This window comes from Pleurodeles waltl, chromosome 3_1 (genome assembly GCF_031143425.1).
Source record: "Pleurodeles waltl isolate 20211129_DDA chromosome 3_1, aPleWal1.hap1.20221129, whole genome shotgun sequence".
NCBI lineage: Eukaryota > Metazoa > Chordata > Amphibia > Caudata > Salamandridae > Pleurodeles > Pleurodeles waltl.
This window is the reverse complement of record NC_090440.1, coordinates 1,555,918,878-1,555,941,293: the sequence shown is the minus strand read 5'-3', so window position 1 is coordinate 1,555,941,293 and position 22,416 is coordinate 1,555,918,878. Positions and strand designations below refer to the sequence as shown.

Below are 22,416 nucleotides of genomic sequence, written 5' to 3'. Positions count from 1 at the left end.
GCTGCGGTCTTCGATTGCCCACCGCGACGGTGTGCAACGCCAGCACAGTTACCTCATATCCCCTTGTCCCACCTTACAGGTCAGGCAGCTGCCATTTCAGGGGGCCACATGGCATTAATATTAACTGTGTCACACCAATGTAGGCCTTGAATACACACAGTTACAGGCACATTGCGGATTAATAAATGTGTGCAAATTACATTTTGTGATATCTCAGTGTTGGCTGACTCTTTGCTCATTGTTCTCGTCCATAGGGCACGTCTGCTGGGGCAGGTGATGAGATGGCGGCATCCTCTGGTGTACAGACCGCTGGTGGACCTGTCGACAATGGAAGAGAGACACATAATAGTCACCTACAGACTTGATCGTGCAACAATCCAGGAACTGTGTGCCCAGTTGGAGCCAGACCTGATGTCAGCTATTCGCCATCCCACAGGAATCCCTCCTTTAGTGCAGGTCCTGTCAGTACCCCATTTCCTGGCAAGTGGTTCCTTTCAAACAACAGTGGCCATTGCATCAGGGATGTCCCAGCCAATGTTCTCTAACGTGTTGTCCAGAATGTTGTCTGCCCTGCTGAAACACATGCACAGCTACATCGTGTTCCCTTAGGTGGGGGGTTGGTCTACAGTGAAAGGTGACTTCTATGCCCTGGGACATATCCCCAACATCATTGGTGCCATTGATGGGACACATGTGGCCTTGGTACCCCCCGCAGGAGTGAACAGGGGTACAGAAACCGGAAGAGCTACCATTCTATGAATGTGCAGATGGTGTGTTTAGCAGACCAGTACATCTCCCATGTGAATGCCAAATTTCCTGGCTCAGTGCATGACGCTTACATTTTGAGGAATAGCAGCATCTCTTATGTGATGGGGCAACTCCAGAGGCACCGTGTGTGGCTAATAGGTGAGGACAAGGACCCTATACAGTGTGAATCGATGTCTGGGTATGGGGTTGTCCCTACGGGTTATTGTGTATCTAACAGTTGTCCCTCCATATTTGCAGGTGGATGTAATTTTGTACTTTGCAAGGAAAAAAGGCAGCAGAATCTCCACACTCATTGACACAGTGGCACAGGCTCAAGTGAGTAATCTTATGGAGCAGAAATATGGGATCTTTACAGCAACACCCAGAATCTGGGCACCAGTGAAAGTTACTTTTGGAAGACACTTAGGGAGTCATTATGAGTTTGGTCAGATGGAAAAGGCTGTCTGCCAGACTCTCACGGTATGTATGTATTAAGTATATATTAAGTATTTATAGAGCACGTTCCGGCCCAAGGGCATCGAAGCGCTAACTGAGTGAGGCGGGGTGACTAACCAAGAAACTCCCGAACTTATTGAGGAAACAGCCAAGTCTTGACCAATTTCCTAAAAGTTAGATAGTTATGTTCTTGCCGTATGTTCAATGGTAGAGAGTTCAAAATTTTTGCCGCAGCATTGGTAAATGCTCTGTCTCCCCACTTTACTTTCTTCGTGCGGGATATATGAATTTGGTGGGCATAGGCCGAGCGCAACAATCGCTTCGGCCTATGCCATTGCAGCTTTGTGGTTAGATCCGTAGGCCCAATCCCATGGACAGCCTTATGGGTGATGCAGAGAGCCTTAAAAGAGATCCGCTGGATTACCAGAAGCCAGTGTAAATCTTTAAGGCACTTCTTAACAGAGGCCACGCGAGGTAAATTTAATAGTAGCCTAACAGCAGTATTCTGCATCAACTGCATTTTGTGCAAAGATTGTTTGTCCAGATTGAGTAAAAGCGCATTTCCATAATCCAATCTGGAAATGACTAAAGCCAAAATGACAGTAGTTCTACAGGTTTGAGGAATAAAAGGAATTTTTTTTTTTTATTTCTTCATAGTCCATAGACAGGTCTTAATTGTCAAGTTAACTTGAGGTTTAAATGACAATGGCTCATCAAATACTATTCCTAAATTTCTTGAGGTAGACCGTGGAACAGGAAGCGTCCCACATTCTTCAGGCCACCAGCTAGAAGACCAATGTATCCTTCCTATACCAAAACACAGAATCTCAGTTTTTTCACAGTTGACTTTCAACCAGTTGGTCTTCATCCAATGATTCACTGCTGTCATGCAGGCGTTGAAGCGGCAAGCCACTTCTTCAAGATCTTTGTCAATAGGGATAATAATTTGAGTATCGTCTGCATATGAAGTAGCAATAAAGCCAAAAGAGCGGACCAGATCTGCCAACGGAGCTACATACACGTTAAATAGTGTCGGGCTTAATGAGGAGCCCTGCGGAACCCCACACGGCAAGAGATAGGCAGGGGATCTAAAGTCACTACTGCTAACTGTGGCCCACCTGTCAGATAGAAAAGATTCAATCAATTTCAGAGCCTGGTCTCTAATACCTGCCTGATATAAGCGGTCTAACAGGATGTGGGGAGCAATGGTGTCAAAAGCTGCCGACAGGTCCAACAGCACCAAAAAAACTCCCTGCCCCCTATCCACCAATCTGCGTATGGTGTCTGAAGATGCAATGAGAGCTGATTCAGTGCTGTGGGACCTCCGAAAGCCATGTTGCGAGCTGTCTAAGCCCTTAGAAGCAGACAGGAAATCAACCAATTCTTTATTAAGATGTTTTTCTAAAAGTTTGGCCACATAAGGAAGAGGGCTATTGGGCGTAAGTTCGTCAGGTCATCGGGTTTACCAGCTGCCTTCTTTTTTAACGGAATGATAGTGGTTTCCTTCCATTCCCTAGGGTAAAACAAGCACTTCCTGAAAAATAGGGGCAAGCATAGAAACCACTAGTTCTGGTGCTAATTGGAGGATAGCAGGGGGGCAAGGATCCCTAGGGGAGACAGATTTACCTTCCAAGAGCAGTTTACACAAAGCTTCCTGAGAGGGCATCTTGAACTTTGAGAGTAAAAATGGCTTGTCTGGCACCTCATTCATTGTCACCCCTGGGTACAGATTCTTAGTTAGCCCGTAGACCAAGTTAGCTGGATTCTTATCCACCCTAAAGCTAGAGTAAATATCAAGAACTTTACATTCAAAGAATTTGGCTACTTTATTACAAAAATCTTGAGAGTTTTCAACTTTAGGAGTGCCTAAGACAGTGGTAAGAACATTAACGGTTCTGAACAACTCTCTAGAAGAGTTGACTGCTTCGCTAATTTTACGTGTAAAATAGTCTGATTTGGCTACCCGACAAGCTTCTTTGTAACTGTTTAGTGCGAGCTTAAGATCCACCCTCTCGGCTTCACCCCGAGTCAGTTTACGGTCAGTTTACCGCCAGTGTGGTCCCCTTCTCGCTGGCTCCATTAACAGTTTCTCTCTGGCCCAGCGGGAAACGGCCTCCAAAATTGGCACCAGCTCATATTTGAGCAGGCAGCAATGCTGTAGTGTGTAGAGTGCAACAGCACCCGTCACGATTTATGCTGTCTGCAAATCAGACAGTGCAAATCGCAATCAGGGTGGCCAGGACGACCCCTGCACTGCCATGCTATCAGCATTGGGCAGTGCAGGGGCCCCTTGGGGCACCCTCCACCCCATCTCAGCCAGCCTTTACATGGCGGGCTACTGCCATGTAATCGCCGGCGGAGAAGGGACTCGCAATGCCCAGGGCAGTGCTGCTTGCGGCATTGCCCTGGTGGATTAGGACCGCCAGCACCGGCCAGACCAACGAAAAGTCATGATCTGGCAATACTGGCGGTCTGACCGTGGCACGACCGCCAAGGTATCAAGACCACCAGGGTAATAATGATGCCCTTATTCCTCCTTACTCCTTAAGAGATTGCCAAAGCAGGCCTTAGTCAGATTTTTCATTTTCAGCATTTTCAATTGGACTGCATATTATTTGATCAGTCCCTATTAAATTTGCCTTGAAGAGAAACAACTATGAAGATAATCAACTTGTGGAGTGGACATACTATTTTTCTGATTGTGCTCACTACCTTGCTTTTAACACAAACAGCATGCGTCCCAATATTACAGTTGTCTAAGTACTATCCAAGACATAACATTTACAGCATTTTTGAAAAAAAATTCAATGTTGTATTATTGCTGACTGTGGCTGCAGCATATTGGTAAAGCAATGATTCTACATACATTTAACATTAGAGGGTGTACTGAGTAGCACTCTCAAGTTTCCCAAACTAGGCACATCACGTTGTGGATTCCCCATTCTATTGAATCTACATGTGGCTTATTGGCAACCTAACAGACGTTCATGCAGCTGTCAATCTTGACACTGGTGGCCTACACGCAGGTGGTTTATGGTATGTTACTTGGGGAGGATGTATGCCACATCTGTACAACCAGAGTGTTTTAATCATAAATTCGCTTTATTGTAACGTAAAAGGTTCAGTGAACTAAAATTTACACACTTTTAAGTGCTCTATATTGCAAGACGATAACCCTCCAAGATTGATTAGAACGTGACGACTTATCCCCATGTGTATGAAAGTGCCAAACCCTGTTTTTAGTAGCTGTCCTTCTCCTAGTGTCTGAGTATATCTGGTGTACACTTATCATATATTTTAGCACTATCCTTGATGTAGACATTAAAGTCTGCATAATGTGCACATTGTATAAAGAAACCGATCTACAAAACAAAGCAAACTTTTTCAACAATGATGAAATCTTACAACCTCACGTAGTAGTCTACTTCAGAAATAAATAATCCAAGGCACATACATATTCTTTATAGTAGATACTAAAATAAATGTTGTAAATCTTACATCTGCTACAATTGTGTTTTATGAACTCCTGGAAAGCAAGCCTGGGCCATTGGATAAACCCTTTTAAACCCTTTGCTCAGAACCTGCAGAGCATAGTTAAAGTACAGTCTGACATTACAGTGCATTAGAGGGTGATGATGTGCAATTGTTCACGTAATTCATGAATCTGAGTGCTTTTTAGGCTACAAATCGTAACCATAGTACAATCCTTTTTTCATTTGCGTGTAAGGAACCATGGCCCTGATTCTTTCATAGAAAATGTCTAAATCTGCACCTGTATGGTTTACTATCCCAGTTGGGGGCTGACTTACACTTGTGTATGAATTCATGCCTGTATTCCTGAGTAGCCCTGGTAACTGTTACAGTTGAGGATGGCCAAGCGTACTCCTGGAAATGGTTTGTGATTGCAAAGTGCTTTCAGTATGTAGAATTGTATATAGGGTACACATCAATTCCCTCAAGTGCCTTTGCATGAATGCAATTTTCTCCTGAAGTAAAACATTTTCCCCATTTTTTCAGGTCCTTATTGGAAGAAAATCCATCATAATTTCCAAAGTGACAGTTGGTGGTGGACACATTTCTGAATACAAGCTTGGGTGTATTTCCGCCTTTACCAGAGTTTTATGGCTCTGGAGTTACAACTCCCTATCCCTGGTAAAATATTTACTCAACATAATCTTATAACATACATGGGTAATAGTGCACCTAGGGAAATCGTTTTCCCACTGTAATTCCACCTCTTTTTTTATTGTTTGCACTTGTTAATCAAGCCATCACATTTGTAAGTTAGACAAGCACTAGATAGTGGCTTAGTGTATTAGGCATATACATTTCCCTTAACAAAGTTTTAATTGTAAATGCATTTTTAGCGTTCGTAATAATATATTTGGCCTTTGGCCACATCAAGAAAGTATTGTGCACACTGCGATTTTTACTGCAAGCAGTTTGGCTCTCTTTCGTGTTAGTTTATCTAGCGGCAAGAGACACCACCTTTCACAGCAGTAACTATTAGTTATCAGAGTAAAATCAAATGGGAACCAGGATCAGTCAGTAACTGAGTTCTAGATCAAATATAAGTATAAAGGTTTATTACAGAAATCTTAATAAAAGTGATGCAGAAGGAGGTAAAATAAATGCCAGGAAGGCCGAAATGTATAGTACAAAATCAGAAAACAGAACAATAATCCCCATTTAGGCAGTTAAATCTCTATAGATTCCAGGTGTCAAACTCCTAACAAGTACTGACAGCATTCTCTGCGCATAGCACTTTGCGCTCCACAAAGACTATGGGGAGAAGAGACTTGTAGTGTGTCCCTCACTGGTAAGAGGAATGAGCAGGAGCAAGATGAGCAGAATGTCAGAACCTGTATTCATTTTAAAAACATGGTGTATCACATACAAATGTGTCATAATTATACTATGAATCACACTTCTAAACCATATAACAACGTCATTTCAAGTGCAACATCATTAATTTATTGGCTACGACTATAAGAATGATCAAAATTAATAAATTGCACAAATGATTTGTCACCCAAAATTTCACATTTAAAAAAACGTTGACAGTCAATATGTACACATTCACTAGCCTCCTGAAGGGATGCATGGACCACAGACAGAAAATCTAGCACTTCCTTGATTTTTACTTAATTTTTATTGGGCAAGGACATTATGCATGAGAATACAATGCTTGTGATGTTTTCAATTTTTTTTCCTGACAATACTTGAACTTTGAGGATTAGTGTTATAAAAATGTAACATTAGATTTACCCGGAGGAGATCCCATTGACTAAGTGCCAGTCTTAATATAGGCGATGCAGAAGAATGCAATAAATGCCATGAAGGCCCAAATACATAGTACAAAATCAGAAAACAGAACAATAATCCCTGTTAAGGCCGATAAATCTCTATAGATTCCAAGCGTCAAATTTATAAAGAGTACTGACGGCATTCTCTGCATTTTAAAGGATTTCCAGCTGAAGACCTTTAAAATGATATATGGAGCAGAATGCCAGAAACTGCAATCATTTTAAGACCTACGTACAGTAGTGCATCAAGAAGTAAGGCTTTCAAAGGAGTATATTAATAGATATGTTTTGACTCATTACTTTAACATGACTTACCACATGAAAAGCCTATATTTAAATTAAGAAATGTAAAGTTCTATCCGTACATATTGCACATTCACTCAAGTGCAGATTTTGGGATACAGAAGTTCACTTGCACTGGTAAGCACCAGTGAGCAAGCTAGACTTCTGTAACTTTGGAAACGTAACCAGGCCATTAGGATGATTTTGACTGCTTCCTGGGATGCAGAGGATGAAGAGCACAGTAGGAAGAGCAACCCGTAAGCAGCAAACGGAAGCCGCAGAGAGCTTGCTTGCAAATTGAGGAGAGCTGTGAGTGCTGGTATGCAGAGAGTTGGGGTTGGTAGAGAGAGCCTCGCAATACCAGCCCCAACCAGCCCCCACCAAGCACTAGCCAACTGGCATGAGGCAGCTGAGACACAGCAGGCGGAAGACGTAAGAGGACGGCGATTGGCGACTGGCAGGGTATCAGCGGTTGGCCGCAGTGGTGGTTACAGTAGACCTAGGTCTCAACCGTCTTGCTTGGCAGGGACCTGGGTTTGGGGGGGCGGCTTGACTAAGTTTGGGTGCGGCTTGTGGCCTTGGTGTCCTCCTTCCCCGACAGTGCTAGCTCGCACTTATCTGTTTTTCTCCCCACTCTTCTGTCTCCCCTACCATGCCATAGCATTATTGCACCATACAGCACCATTCAAGCTGCCCATAATTAGGTGCTAATTTGTTTACTGGCCTTGCCGACCAACTACAGTGCAACCACCTGCATAGACTGCTTTGAACCGCACACCATTGCACTGTGCTGTGCAACTTCAATTTAGGAACTCAGATATTCATGGGTACAGGAGCAGCGAAGGCTGAAGGTACAAGGTCGAACAATGGTCCCATGACTGTTAACAAGTCAATGAGCCACACCAGGAGACATTAGGGGAGTGTATCTTTCAGAAATTGGGTCTCTAGTTGGCAGAGGTATGCATCCCATCCAAGTAGGGACCACAATCCTAGTCAGGGTATGTCACAACACAGTCTAAATTATCCTTTGCTCACCCTCTGATAACTTGGCACAGAGCAGGCAGGCTTAACTCAGAAAGCAGTGTGTAAAGTATTTGTGCAATAACACATGCAGTGACCCAGTGAAAACATGACAAAAATTACTCTGAACCAGTTTAGAAAAATAGATAGTATTCATCTGAATAAAACACGACCAAAACAACAAAGGTCCAATATCCACAGGTCAAGATATCACTTTTAAGAAGTTTAAGTAGGTCTTAATCCATAGAAATCAATGGCTGTCTCTCTTTAGCACAAAATACCTGGGATGCGGCAAAAGCAAAGCATTGTGTCAGTCCTTCACTGAGCAGGAGAGGTGACGCATTAATTCTTTCCTCTCATGGGAGATGATGCGTCATTTCCTTACTGGCAGGGGAGGTGATGCGTCAATTATTTCCTCTCAGGAAAGGCGATGCGTCAATTTCCTCGGCCTCGAATCCTTACTGTGGTGCTGGGTTGATTACAAATTGATGCCTAGGGATGATGCCTGGAAAATCCAGATGGACTGTGATGATGGAATCACAGTGAAACAGGCACTGCATTGATTCTGCAGGCACTGCATCAATTTTTCAGCAATGAGGCAGACGCTACATCAATTCTGCAGGTGTTGCGTTGATGTTTCTGCCACGAGACAGGCGTTGAGTCGCTTTTTCCAGCACAGCGCGTTGAGGCAAAGTTTTTCTCTTTTGGATGAACTCTTTGATGGCTCTGAGACTTCTTAACAGGAGACAAGCTGACTAGCCCCTGGAAATCATTTGAGGTGGAAAAGCACAGTCCTTCCAGCAGAGTCAGGGAGCAGCAGGCAGCAGGGCAACAAGCAGAAGAGCAATCCTTCCAGAAAAGCAGTTGAATTGAGTCCTTTGGGCAGCACTGCAGTCATCCTGACGCAGTCCAGTTGTAGGTCCAGAACTGTCTGATATTTAGGGGATCACAGATCCAGTATATGTACCCATATGTGCCTTTGAAGTGAAGGAGACTTCAAAGAGTGGTTTAGAAGTGCACTAGTTTCCCTTTCAATCCAGCGTTGTCTGCCAGGAGATCTTTAGGGGTTACCCATACTTTGTGTGGGGTAAGGCAATTAGTCTTTGAAGTGTGAGTGAAAGCCCCTCAACCCTTCCTGCCCGGCAAGACAAATTAGTATGGAGATGAATGCAGATGCAGCTGAATGTCCTGTGTTTATGGTTGTCTGGGTGGAATGCACAAGGGGAGCTGTCAACCAGCACAGACCAGATGTGAATTGGAGACAGGCTGTAAGGCACAGAGAACATTAAGTACAGAGAAATGCTGACTTTCTAAAAGTGTCATTTCTAAAATAGCAATTGTACAAATTGGGTCCCTAGTTGGCAGTGGTTTCCGCCCTGTCCAAATAGGGGCCCTCGCTCTAGTCAGGGTAAGGGAGACACATAGCTAAGACAATCCCTTCTCACCTGCTTGGTAGCTTGGCATGAGCGGTCAGGTTTAGCTCAGAGGCAATGTGTAAAGTATTTGTACACAGACCCACACACAGTAATACAGTGAAAACACCACAAAATACTCTGCACCAGTTTAGAAAAATACCCAATAGTTCTCTGAGTATAACAGGATCAAAACAACAAAGGTCCAGCATACACAAGTAAAGATATTACTTTTTAAAAGTGGAAATGAGCCATAGGAATCCATGATTGTATCTTTCTAGCACAAAGTACTGGGATGCATCAAAAACAAAGACAATGCGGACCAAAGGTGAGGTGAGGTGTAAAAAGAAAAACAATGCATTGGTTACCCAATGCGCAAGGGAGGTGATGCATCGAGTCTTCCCTCGCAGGAGAGGCAATGCGTCAGTTCCTTACTGGCAGGGGAGGTGATGCGTTGATTCTTTCCTGTCAGCAAAGGTGATGTGTTGATTTACGGGCAAGCATCATTCGTTTCTTACTATGGTATGGGTTCGATGATAAATTGATCCCCCAGGGACGATACATGGAAAATCTAGACAAGCTGTGGTGATAGAGCCACGGTGAAACAGGCTCTGTGTCAATTCTGCAGCGGCCAAACAGACGCTGCATTAATTCTTTAGCTAGGGGATAGGCGCGGCGTCGATTCTTTAGACACGGGACAGGCACTGCATCAATTTTCCTGCTGTGGTGCATTGCTGTGTGGATTTCCTTTTTCAGGTCACCATCCTACACTTCCAAGGGCCCAGGGACTAGAGGTGGCACCACTTAGCAAGTCAGGACTCTCAGAAGAAGAGCCCAGGCACTGGCAGATTAATTCTTTGATATCCCTGAGACTTTTAAGAGGAGGCAAGCTCAGTTCAAGTTCTTGGACAACCTTGGAAAGTAGGATGTAGAAATCAAAATACAGTCTTTTCATTCCCAGGACAGAAGCAGCAAGCAGCATGTCAGCACAACAAAACAACAGTCAGAGTGGCAGTCCCTCGTATGGCATCCAACTCTTCTTCCTGGCAGAATATTCTCAGTCCAGAAGTGTTATAACTTTGTGGGGTCAGAGGTCCAGTACTAATACCCTTTTCTACCTTTGAAGTAGGCAAACGTCATAGAAAAGTCTTTGTAGTGCACAAGACCCTGCCTTTCCCTTCCCTGGCCCCAGGCACACTTCAGTGGGCTTGAGACTGCTTTGCGTAAGGGCAGGAACAGCCTTTTTCAGGTGCAAATGTTAGCTCATCCCACCAGTCTTGCTCAGGAAGACCCATCAAGATATGCAGGGCACACCTCATCTTCCTTTGTGTAACTGTCTAGAGTGAATTTACAAACAGCTCAACTGTCATCCTGACCCAGACGTGTATTCCACAGCCATGCAGAGGCACAGAATGGTTAAGCATGAAAATGCCCACTTTCTAAAAGTGGCATTTTTAAACTTACAATCTAAAAACCAACTTCACCAAAAGATGTATTTTTAATTTGTGAGTTCAGAGACCCCAAGCTCCATATCTCTACCTGTTCTAATGGTAAATTACACTAACAAGATATTTCAAGGAAATCCCCACGTTACACTATGGAAGAGATAGTCCTTGCAATAGTGAAAAAAACACATTTAGTAGTTGTCTTGGGCCTACCTTAAGGGTGACTCACATGTAATAAAAGAGAAGGTTTGGGCGTCGCAAGTGGGAGAGCTTGCCAGGTCAAAATGGAAGTTTAAAACTACATACACAGACACTGCAGTGGCAAGTCTGAGACATGTATACAGTGCTACTCACATGGGTGGAACAATCAATGCTGCAGGCCCTCTAGTGCCATTTGATTTACAGGCCCTGGGCACACACTGTGCACTGTCCTAGGGACTTAATAGCAAATCAAATATGCCAATCATGGATCAACCAATCACCAATACCATTTAGACAGAGAACACTTGCACTTTAGCACTGGTCAGCAGTGGTAAAGTGCCCAGAGTCCTAAAGCCAGCAAAAACAAAATTCAGCACAGGAATCAAAAACAGAGGGTCAGAAGCCAAAAAGACAGGGGAAACCATGCCAAGAGCTGACAGGCCTAACAGTAATGTCAAACCCAACGTCGCCAGTAAGCAGGATTTCTCACTACCATTCCAAACATACCAAACAAGATAATACCACTCCTTGCTGATCAGAAATTAACACTTAAAAGTATATAAGGAAATTTCCAATGCTGGTCTGTGAGATAAGCATGATTCACAATAGTGAAAAACGACGCTGGGAGTTTTTCACTACCAGGGCATGTAAAACTCACAAGTATATATCCTGCCTTTTACTTACGTATCACCCTACCCTATGGGATAGCTAGGACCTACCTTTGGCCTACATATATATAATAAAATGGGAGTTTAAGGCTTGGAGAGTAGTTTTAAATGCCAAGTCAAAGTGGCAGTGAAGCTGCACAAACAGGCCTTGCAATGGCAGCCCTGAGACATGGTTAAGGGGCTACTAATGTGGGTCGCACAATCAGTGCTGCAAGCCCACTAGTAGAATTTAATTTACAGGCCCTGGTCACATATAGTGTACTTTATTAGGGACTAATAGGTAAATTAAACATGACAATTGGGTAGGAGTCAATTTTACCATGTTTAGGGGAGAGAGCACAAGCACTTTAACAGTAGTCAGCAGTGGTAATGTGTGCAGAGTCCTAAAACCAGCAAAAATGAGATCAGAAAAATAGAGGGAGGCAAGCAAAAAAATTGGGGGAAGACCACCCTAAGCCTGTCAGGTCTAACAGTCCCCTATACTCATTTGCATTATACTTTTTTATTAATTTCTATATTTACAACTTTTTTATTTAAATAACTCTGCGTAACAACTTTGGGCAGCATGCTCGTGCCCCCCCCTGCAAATTTTCTGTTGCCACATTATAGTGGGGTGAGGCGGCACTGGTAAGAGGGGCCACACTTTCCTGAACATACTTGAGATAGGGGACAGCAAAAGCAAACTATAGTGAATAGTACCAGTAACAGTGTAACTGTAAACATAAGAGATCTGAGAAAGTGCGAAAGGCCACACTACTTTTTTAGTTTCAGTTCCAGCCAGCATAAATGTATAGCCGTTTATTCCTGTTAAGAATTCAGCAGTTGCTGTCTCACAACCACTTGTTCCTGCCCATTTGTTTAAAAAAAGTGAAAGTCACAATGTATTGGACCAGTGAGATAAGCTCTGAAATCCTTTAACTGCCCCATTGAGATGTGGTTAGGGAGAACCCAGGGCATGAGCTCTCAAACACTTAAAAATAAGGGGAATGGAAAAAAAGAGCCAAGAGGACTGGAAAGAAAGACATGTCCACTTCTACGGATGATTAGACATGAGACATTTTGATACCATCAGTATTTTCACCTTCAGCACCACCACCTGCCCTTCTTCACACCTCTTTGCTTTACTCGCAACCCCCCTCACCCAAGTGCTCAAAGATAACAGATTATTTAAATCCAAATAACTAAACAACAATAGTTGTACTGATACTACAAGCCTTAACTAGCATGCCTCCTGTACCTCAGCCGGCGATAGTGTTGGCATTCAAGGTAATCTGGGAGTACACTGTACAACGCTCATTGTGTCAGCTCAGGTTCACACATCCACCACAGATCACCAGGAGGACAATTTATCATTCCCAGAGTCAGTTTTTGACCTCTTTATATTTCTACCATCGGAAACAAAACATGACAGCTAGCGGTGAATTCACAAGGAGCAAGCCGTTTAATGAGGTGGCTAGCCTGGTACATTGGACAATAAGCCCAACACAACCCAGCTCATGCACTTAAGCAGCAGTTTGGACCAACACCTGTGGCAATCTTGCATGTCACCTAGTCCCCTGTACTCCATTAGTACATTTTCTGTCTGGGAAATTACTGTCTACTAGTGCAGTCAAGGAAATGCCCAGTCACACTCCTCCCACAGATAAGGATCATGAGGTCCATAGTTTTGGTTTCTCAAGGCACTCCGATTTAATGTCCCTATGGGAAGAATGCAATTCACAACACAAATCCTTCCGCAGTCACATTATCCAAGTGTTACCATATGAAATACCTTACTCAACAACCTAGAGACTGACTCAGAATCAGTCGTACCACTCAGAAAAACTGGATATGCAAGTGGATATTCTAAGTTGTTTAGTAACCCACATTGTGGGCATTGAAGCAAAATTGCTATCGCTGAGTGCTTTGATCACAAGGGTCCAGACAGACCCGGATACTGTCTACTACTCTTGCTTCAGCAAAATTAACTCTCTTGCCAGGATACCACAAACACTGGATGATATCCGTAAGCGGATTTCTGTACCTATCCAACAAACGGGTTCAACTTTAGATGAACAGGCCAAGATGGAATCCAATCAGGCTCCTGCTAGGCTTAACAACATCTCAAGACACACACTGCAGACTAGCTCACCTTGTATTATCACTGGTTTGGATTCTGGCGAGGTAGATATAGGACCAGCATTAGAGCAATCTATTGCTCTGGAACCTGCGCCATCTGTTTTTGAAAATGGCAGTGAGTGTGACCCTGTCTCACCCCCTTCTAAACCACAAGAAGATAATATCAATTTAATTATTGATAGATCAGTGTCTGCAGTACAACATAGAGGGATTACAAAGCCACCTACGAAAAGGGACCGTAAAATGCTTTGGAAAGCAAGACTCAAGTAAAGAACTAGCTGCACTTTACACTCTTGTGCAGCCACTACCCAGCTAGCTCCTACTGTCAATGAGGGCCTAGGAGGCAACTCTGACAACCCTCTGTCTGTAATATGCAGCCTCCTGGGGGAATAAAAACATATCCAATGTTCTATCTCAATTCAGCACCAAAAACTGATACCACTGTGGACACTGCCATGGGTGGTACACTGCTGCCATTGGACAACTAGTTTGCAGCTTCAGTTTTGTCTCAAACTGTGCCTGACCCAAATCCACCCTCAACAAGTCACTATGCTGGAAATACACCACAGGAGAACTCCACTGCTACCACTACTGGACTAAATATGCTTCACAAACAAAATGTAGATACCAACCTTCTTGGGCTACAATCACAAATGGAACTGCCAACTCAATCAACAGTCTATTCTGGGCCATCCCATCAATCCTAAATGCTCAATGTTCCCATTGCACCTGCTCTCCCATGCACAAACAGTGCAAAGTCTGAAGCTTTGATAGATGATTTGTCTCTCATTCATGGGAAGCCTTGATATGACGACCACAATATTCAGGTAAACTGTGGCAGCCGAACAAGGAAATCAGAAGTTTGTATGCACCTCCAAATTTCCAAGCTTGAGTTCATACCGCATTATGACCCTCATTATGAACTTGACAGTTCAGACGGCCATGCTGGCAGCGGCGGAAAAGACCGCCACCGGCATGGCGGTCTGAACCACTATATTATTAACACAGTGGAGGCCCTCCACCATTGCCAGGCTACCGCTGACAGGCAGCCTGACGATGGCAGATTACATTATCCGACAGGGCAGCGCTGCCCTCCAGATAATGTACCCTGTTTCCCCCAGACTTTCCATGGCGGGTTCCCCCGCCAGGGAAATGCTGGCGGAAGGGGTGCTTTGTGGCCCCCATGCAGTGCCCCGTCATGCAGGTCACTGCCCGATTTATGGGCAGTGATCTGTGCGACTGGTGCTGCTGCACCAGCCGCACAGTGGCATTGATGGCGGATCCATGTGGAGCGGTCGGCAATGTCCCAGCTCAGCAGAATGTTCTTTATGCGGCCGGCTGGATCTCAGGGGGGCTGGCGGTCTATGGAAAGACCACCAGCATGAACACAGCGATGTTTTTGCCGTGTTCATAATGACCCCCTATGTGCCCAGGAGCAAACATGATGTACTTAATAGGAGCAGAATTTTGAAATTACTCGGGTCAGTGGCGAATACCAGACATATTGACAGCACACATTTGGAATCAGTAGAGTTCGGGGATAACCCAGCCTTCAGGGGTGGTGACACCACCATCACTATCTGGACTTCACTGGACTTTTTAAATCTTGTCTGGCACTTGATAGATACATTTTACATGTGGGGAATTGAGCTGGTACTAGCACTACCCCCTAGCTATCCTAGTCCCCTGCTGCTAGGTGACAGTAACCTTTATAAATCACCAGGTTTACTGAGAGGAGCCAATGGCTCAGACTTTTGTAAGTGCCTACCTACACCCCTAACAGTTTTAAGTGTGCACACAGAGGGCCATTTTCGGGAAGTTATCTCTCAAACACAGCAGAGGAAGTGATGTCATGAGCTTAAGAGCCCTCCAACTCTCCACACGCATGTGAAGCCATGGTGGAATGTGCAGTAAGCCCATTCTGAGTACAATAGTATTCCTCCTAGCAATTCAAGGGGAAAGCGACCTGGCTCGGTGTGGCCTTGCTTGTGCCTGCATTTAGCCCCAGACTCAGACTTAGAAACTAATAGTGGTACTCTCCCAAATTTTCTCACCATGCAAGTCACCGCCAGAGCGGACAAATATATGGATCTAGAATGCTGATAGCAGCCTCACTTGTGAAAAGGCCAATATTACACTAACCCCACTGTCAAAGGACTGTGACCTAATGTCTGATTATGACAATAAATTGGCAACACTCCAAAATGTTCATTCTTGGTTTGGAAGGTCACCAGAATTAAAGGGAAAATCAAGAATCAGAGATGAACAAACTTTGTGTGCTCCTTTATGATATTATGTTTTCAGGGAACATGAACTGTGTCTCCTGTTCATATTAACAGATTTAAAAGGTTTCACTTACCAGTAACTCCCTTCATATCCGGCTGTCCTAGGTACATGGGCTTGGTGATATACATCTCAACTTTGGTCAATGTCAAGCTCTTTCCTTATATAGATAGCACATCCTTTTATCAGGTCCTTGGCCTGGAATTTGATCCAGGTTATCAGTTGGGCATCATTATTTTTTACAATAATATTCCAACAGCAGACAAAGGTTGTGTAGTGTCAAATCCAGTTCTCAACTTGGATTCACTTAGTCCTAGAAGTCGTAGTGAGCCGGGTCTGATGTGGGGGTGGATTTTAATGCTCATGTTTGCTCTCCTGCATAAAAAGATGCTTATGATTTAACTGATATTAAAGGAACTGCTTTGAATTTTTTAATTCATTATTTGTTGACGAAATTCAATACGTGCTCTGCTAATGAGTAAGGTGCTATGAATGGTTCCTTCCCAAGGGCTTTTGTGGAGAAGGGCGAGGGATCAGGAATTGACTTTATCCTACTGGCTGCTAATTAAGCAACTACAGCGGGGAGACATCAACTACATACTGTCGCACTTAGCGATCATCTCCCTTAAAGCCTTGTTTTGGATATCTCTAATTGGTTGGAACAGAAGAATCACCAGGATTACTGTGCAAAGGAAAAGAGTCACCCACATTAAGTGAAAACATATAAAGACTGATACCTTTATGTCCCAACAGGTTATGGGTAATTGCACCCGGTTTGAGTTCAGCTTAGAGGCGGAGGTCAATGAAGCTAGCATAATGTAAGCCTTCCTCGCTCTTTCAGAGGCAGTTGCAAGGTTTCTACGTAGAGAAGCATGTGAGGGCCCAGTAAGAAAAAGGGCTAGTTTGATGCAGGGAGCTCCAGGTCTCATAAAAAGAGAAGAGCAGGTCCGACTCTGACGTTGCACTTTGTGGAAAGACCTATAAAATGGTGATTAATGGAAGGAAAGACGTCCTCAGATTAAAAGCCTGGGAGGACCTTCAGGAAACCTCGCACATGAAGTAATAGAAGACTTTCTGGAGCATTATTAATCAATCATTTCTCAACAGTATAGAACCTATGATTGAATCTGGCATAATGAGCCATGAGTGGGCCACTTTCTTTGGGGAGGTCTTCTCCATTGGTGATGTCCTAGGCAGTGACGGTGATTTCTCACTGCCACCACAGGAATGTTTTCTATCAAAGTTTTGTCCCTTGCTGGAAGAGGTGATAGTGGCTTTTAGGAACAACCCTAGTGGCAAGGCCCTGAGCCCGGATGGGGTGACCTTAGATCTCTTTAAGAGCAGTTTAGATTTGTGGGCCCCTTAGTAACAAACGTTCTAAGAGCTGTCAGCTTTTTCACCAAGATACCGTCATGGTCCAACTCAGTAATTGTTCTGATTTTTAAAAAGGGTATTAGTGAGGAGGCCGGCTGCTACAGTCCAATCTCTCTCCTGGAGTCCAAAGGGAAGATACTGGGCTGTGTCTTACTCTCCAGCCTCGAGGCTTGGGCTGAGGAGAGTGGCACTCGATCCGACGTCCAGTACAGGTTTAGGAGAGGAATGGAGACAGAAGACCAATGTCTCATTCTATGCCTTTTTCTAGGCAAACACACTATTGCAAAGCGTGGAGCACTGCCCTTGGATTTCATGGACCTGTGTAGTGCCTTTGATCATGTCTCACATTTTAGATCCTGGGGCATAATGAAATACCTGGATATTGACAGATCCATTATCAATACCATCAGAGAAATCTACTGTAATTCCAGCACTGTTGTAAGTTTGGGTTGGAGGGGGAGTGCACCTAGAGGATTAGGGTGCACAGGGGGTTTAAGCAAGGATGTGTCCTTGTACCCTCCGTAATCTCCCTCTATATTAACCATCTGGAGAGGGATATTCTATCTAGGTGCGGTGATATGCCCCAGTTTGGGAAACTTCCAATATTGGCTGTATTTTATGTCAACAATGCCATCATCATGGGCTACACACCTATCGCATTCCAGCAGCACTTGGAAACCTTTGCAGCTTTATGGAGGAGCATGACATGAGGATTAATATGAGCAAATCCTTTGAAATGTCCTGTGGATAAAGGAAGGTCATGAAACCAACTTTTTCACTCCACAACACACCACTCGTGTCAAACATGATAACTTTAGTTACCTAGGTGTGATGTTTAACTGTGTGGGATCCTGGTAGTCACAGTTAGAAATTAGTAATAAGCCATTAGCAAGAAGCATTAATGCTGTCTTCTCCTTTCTGGCAAAACTAGGCAAAAGATCACTTGTCCATATGCTAGCCATACATTGTGCAAAATGTGTTGGTGTAACAACATGTGGGGCAGGAATCTGTGGTGTACAGGCAGCACCCCCTAAAGGTCACAGAAAATGAATGTATATGTAGTCTCCTGGCTCTCCCATCATCCATCACCTCCTTTATCACCCTTTAGGAAATAGTGCTTCAACACATTGAAGATGTCCTTAGAACCCGCTCAGTAATGTTTTGGTGAAGGGTCCCCATTAATAGATTGTTAATTGAGGATTGTTTGACCCTGTCCCGAAGACTAGAGATTCCGTGGCTGAGGGGGAATTAGGGAGTTGACCATGACATTGGGTAGTCAGGATTTGTTCACAGGCACTCTACGATACTTGCCTACATTACTCAAAAAACACTTAGAGCCATGTGTTCTGCTCATTGGGAGGAAGAGAGGTGGACAAGGGTATTGGTACTTTCCAGTGTGGACTTTTATATGCAACTTAATCCATCTAGGGACACTTAGCAATTCTTGCTGTTCAACATACCACATTACCAGCATTTTATTATTCTAAGGTTCCGGTTAAGTCTCTTTCATAGATTAACTACCTTCCCCCAATGTAACGATTGGTAACAAGACTTGTCACTTTGCCCATGTGATGGAAAATCTGCACAGAACATTCTACATGTAATGTTCTTCTGTACTTTTTACTCTCACCACAGCTCGTCTGTTTTAAAATCTGAACTGGTTAAGTACTCCTTGCGCCACTGTACAGAAGCACTGCACTTTCTTCAATCAGTTGTTTCAGAGGAGATTATGATTACGGTGTACACCTTCTTGAAGTTGGTGTTCAGGGAGACAAAATCGCTTGGGTAGTTTTATAGCGTGGCAGCACCCTTTTGTATGCCTTGATTTAACATGTTATGTATGATGACCAGACATCTTCATAGTACTGCGAAGTACTGTGTTAATAGCAAGTCTAATATAAAGATGAGATATGATTTTGACCGTGATCGTACCTATATTGTGCGAACTACAAGTTTTATTTATTACTCTCCTCTGATTTGTCGATATGTTAAAGAAACCCATTGGCAGGCTTCATACCAATGCTATTTTATGTACTGAATTTGGTGGTGATGCCTTATATGTACTATGAATGTATTTTTACTCAAGTATTTTAGATGATTTGTTATTGTTTTATTATGTCTCGCTGTATGTGATTGTATTGTACTTTTGTCGTCTATTTTAATAAGACCGAATTAAGCTAATTGAATTGAATATTGCACATTCCACTACATACTGACATAGGATATCAAATGTACCAATAGAATACTCTGCTCTTACCTTTTTGTTCCGACTCTTGGATTCAGTGGTATGTCTATGGTATTCAATTTTGAGTCATGTGTCACAGCCAGGCCTAAATCTGCAATGGCACAAGTCTCGTTTGTCTTCACTAAAATATTTTTGGATTTTATGTCTCTGTGTGCGATAGCAGGTTTACCTGTAAGGTACAAGAAAACGAAACATTTCATTGAATTGTAGTGATGAGATAAACACAAGAGTAAAGCATCGAATTCTCAAATTCCTCTAGACCAGAGTTTTTTCAGTATGCAGAACATAATCCCTTGCATTACATGAGGTAAAGAAGGATTTTGACGGCAAGAAGAGGGGAGACGTCTCTAATCACATGTAATAAGGAACTGACTTTGCTGCTCAATTGTAATACGTTATTACAGTTGGGTTGTGATGTCAAAATGCGAGCAACCACGAGGAAATGCAGAACACAGAGCATAATTTAAGCTGCAGTTTAAACAACGAACATGAAACTGGCCTTTCCCTTTTCTGATCTGTTCTATCTAAATAAACAGAGAAAGGAGATGTTTAAGGCAATATGTTTATTTCTGCAGGCACACATGTTGAGCTAGAGCATTTATTTTTAATCTGCCTGAAAGTAAATTGTTTCTAATCTCTTTTTGCGACCAATATCTAACTACTTATTGACATGTTTAATTTTGTACTATAGATTGTTTATGTCTAAACATCTACGGGTGGTGGCCCAGAGTAGAACTCCTGCTAAATTTAGAAAAGTCATCTTTCAAATGCTGTGGGCTACTTGCCCCTCAGCCTCTAATGGTTCTGCACAAACATAATATTTTAACGCGGAACATTCGAACACAAAGCACACTATGCCTTTTCCCATTCTACCAACAGGTTAACAGATTGCAGATTTAGGTCTAGGAATGCGCCCTTGTTGAATTAGAAAAGCAAGGCATCCGCAAATACCAAACCATACTTTTATAGGTTGATGAATTTCCCTAGGCTACTGGAAGGCAAATAGTAATAATATCTTGCTGAGCCAATACATTATGAAAAGTAATGAAAAAATAGGGGGAGAGGATAGCGTGGGTTTTAAAATGAATGTATATGAAGAACTTAGTCAGAGGAAGAGATTAGGGATACTGGCAGTAGCAGAAAGAGATGTTTTAACTGCCCACCAATGTCCTTGGTGGTACTAAGGCATTGCTTGCTGCAAACATGTTTTAACATTATATTATGAAAACATGATTCCGGAGATGGTAATACGTAATAAGAACACGCGCACATTTGTCGTGTGGCATTATGTTGTGGTGGTGAACTGTTCTGTTTCTTTTTGTGCAGCCGTATTTTTGTGCTGGATTTTGTTGTTCTGTTCTAAGGTTGATGTAGACTGATGATGTGCCCTGTTATGTCTTACTTGTGTTATTGTTGCTTTGTAACTGTCGTGTATAAGTTCAGCTGTTTACTTCAGGTAGGTTAACAAATGCAGCTATATGTCCAGCCAAAAGCTACACATGCCCGCAATGTTCCTTTTTACAATCAACCATTTACCACTGTCTAAGGTGGTAAAATAGCACTTCTCCAGATCTTCATCTATTTAAGACTCTAGTCAGCCGAAAACTGTGTCAGACTCAGTTGTAACATAACGCTCCTAGGGCTCACTTTATGTGATGCGAAGCCTATGTCCGAGACAGTGCATATACAAACAAATCATGAAGCATTTCTAGTATTTGCCTGCTGGCACCTTACAAGCCTGTGAAAAGACAACAACGCTTGTGTTTACTTTCAGAAGAGAGTGAGGCAATTATACTGTAAAAGGGAAAACAAAATGTTTCCTCAATCCCAAACAGGAGCATGAGGCATATACATAATCCTAAAACATTTTCAGACGATGCCATGACATGCCCATGTCATAAAGGAACGGAAGTTAAACGAAGGCCACCAGGAGCCAATGAAACTCAACAACACGTTATACTAAGGACGGTCTGCCAAATGCTGAATAATTTGTAATTAGGGAAGAACACATTTTGGCTGGTCCAGATAAAGGGAGTTACCATAATCAAGATAAAAGTTAATAATGGTTTTTACAACTGTTTTGTACCGAGGCGGCAGACGTAAGAGGATACTCCGGACCATGGTACTGAAAAGCAAAATATATGTAGCAGCAGTTTACTAATTGAGGGATCAGAGACACTTAACTATCACAGAGGAAGAAGGGAATAAAAATCTGTTCAATTATCCTGCTTCTTTTTATTTTAATTATGCCAATTCTTGAACATATTATGCGTGTTCGGACTGATGGTCTCCCCAGCCTGGCTCCTGCCTCTGTGTGGGAGGGGACCAGCACCAGTGGTATTTTCCTGAGCGCTGGAAAGGCCCCTCCTGGACTGGGAGCCGGGGCTGTCGTCAGTATTTGTCACTTCCTTGTCACGGCTGTGTGGTTTTTTTTGTGAGTCACATAAAAAAGAGGGAAAGTGGTGGAGCACCATATTAACTTAATAATGGAGTTGGGGATGATTTGGATAGTCTCTGTTCCTCTTAGCCTGCTCTTCTTTCTTGTCATGTTTCTCCTTTGTCTTCGCTGGCATGCCAAGAGTTAAGGCCTCTCTGCGGTGGTTGCTCCGGACTTTCTGTTGGTGGCCATTCGCCACTCGTCGGATTCTGGGACTTCATATTAATGTTATTGTTTCTGTCTCATTGTAGCATTTCCTTCCCTCTTTAATTATAAGTCCGAAGTTTCTTTTCTCTTCACAACTAAGCACGGACAGTCGTCCTTTGTGGTTGACTCTAGCCGGTGAGGCTGCGTGTGGTAGACTGCTGAAGGAGTTGTCTAGGGTCACAGCACGAGGAGCTGTGACGCCTGTGCCTCCAACC

At 43.3% G+C, this 22,416-nt stretch overlaps 1 protein-coding gene across 2 annotated transcripts in view; it reads right to left on the bottom strand.

Moving 5' to 3' along the window:
- Positions 1 to 22,416, bottom strand: part of ACVR1C (activin A receptor type 1C) — a 1,080,214-nt gene that overhangs the window by 221,779 nt on the left and 836,019 nt on the right. For both annotated transcript variants that reach the window (XM_069225150.1, XM_069225149.1), the window contains exon 6: positions 19,570 to 19,726. In XM_069225150.1, coding sequence (XP_069081251.1) covers positions 19,570 to 19,726 — 157 coding nt within the window. The remainder of the gene's footprint in view (positions 1 to 19,569; positions 19,727 to 22,416) is intronic.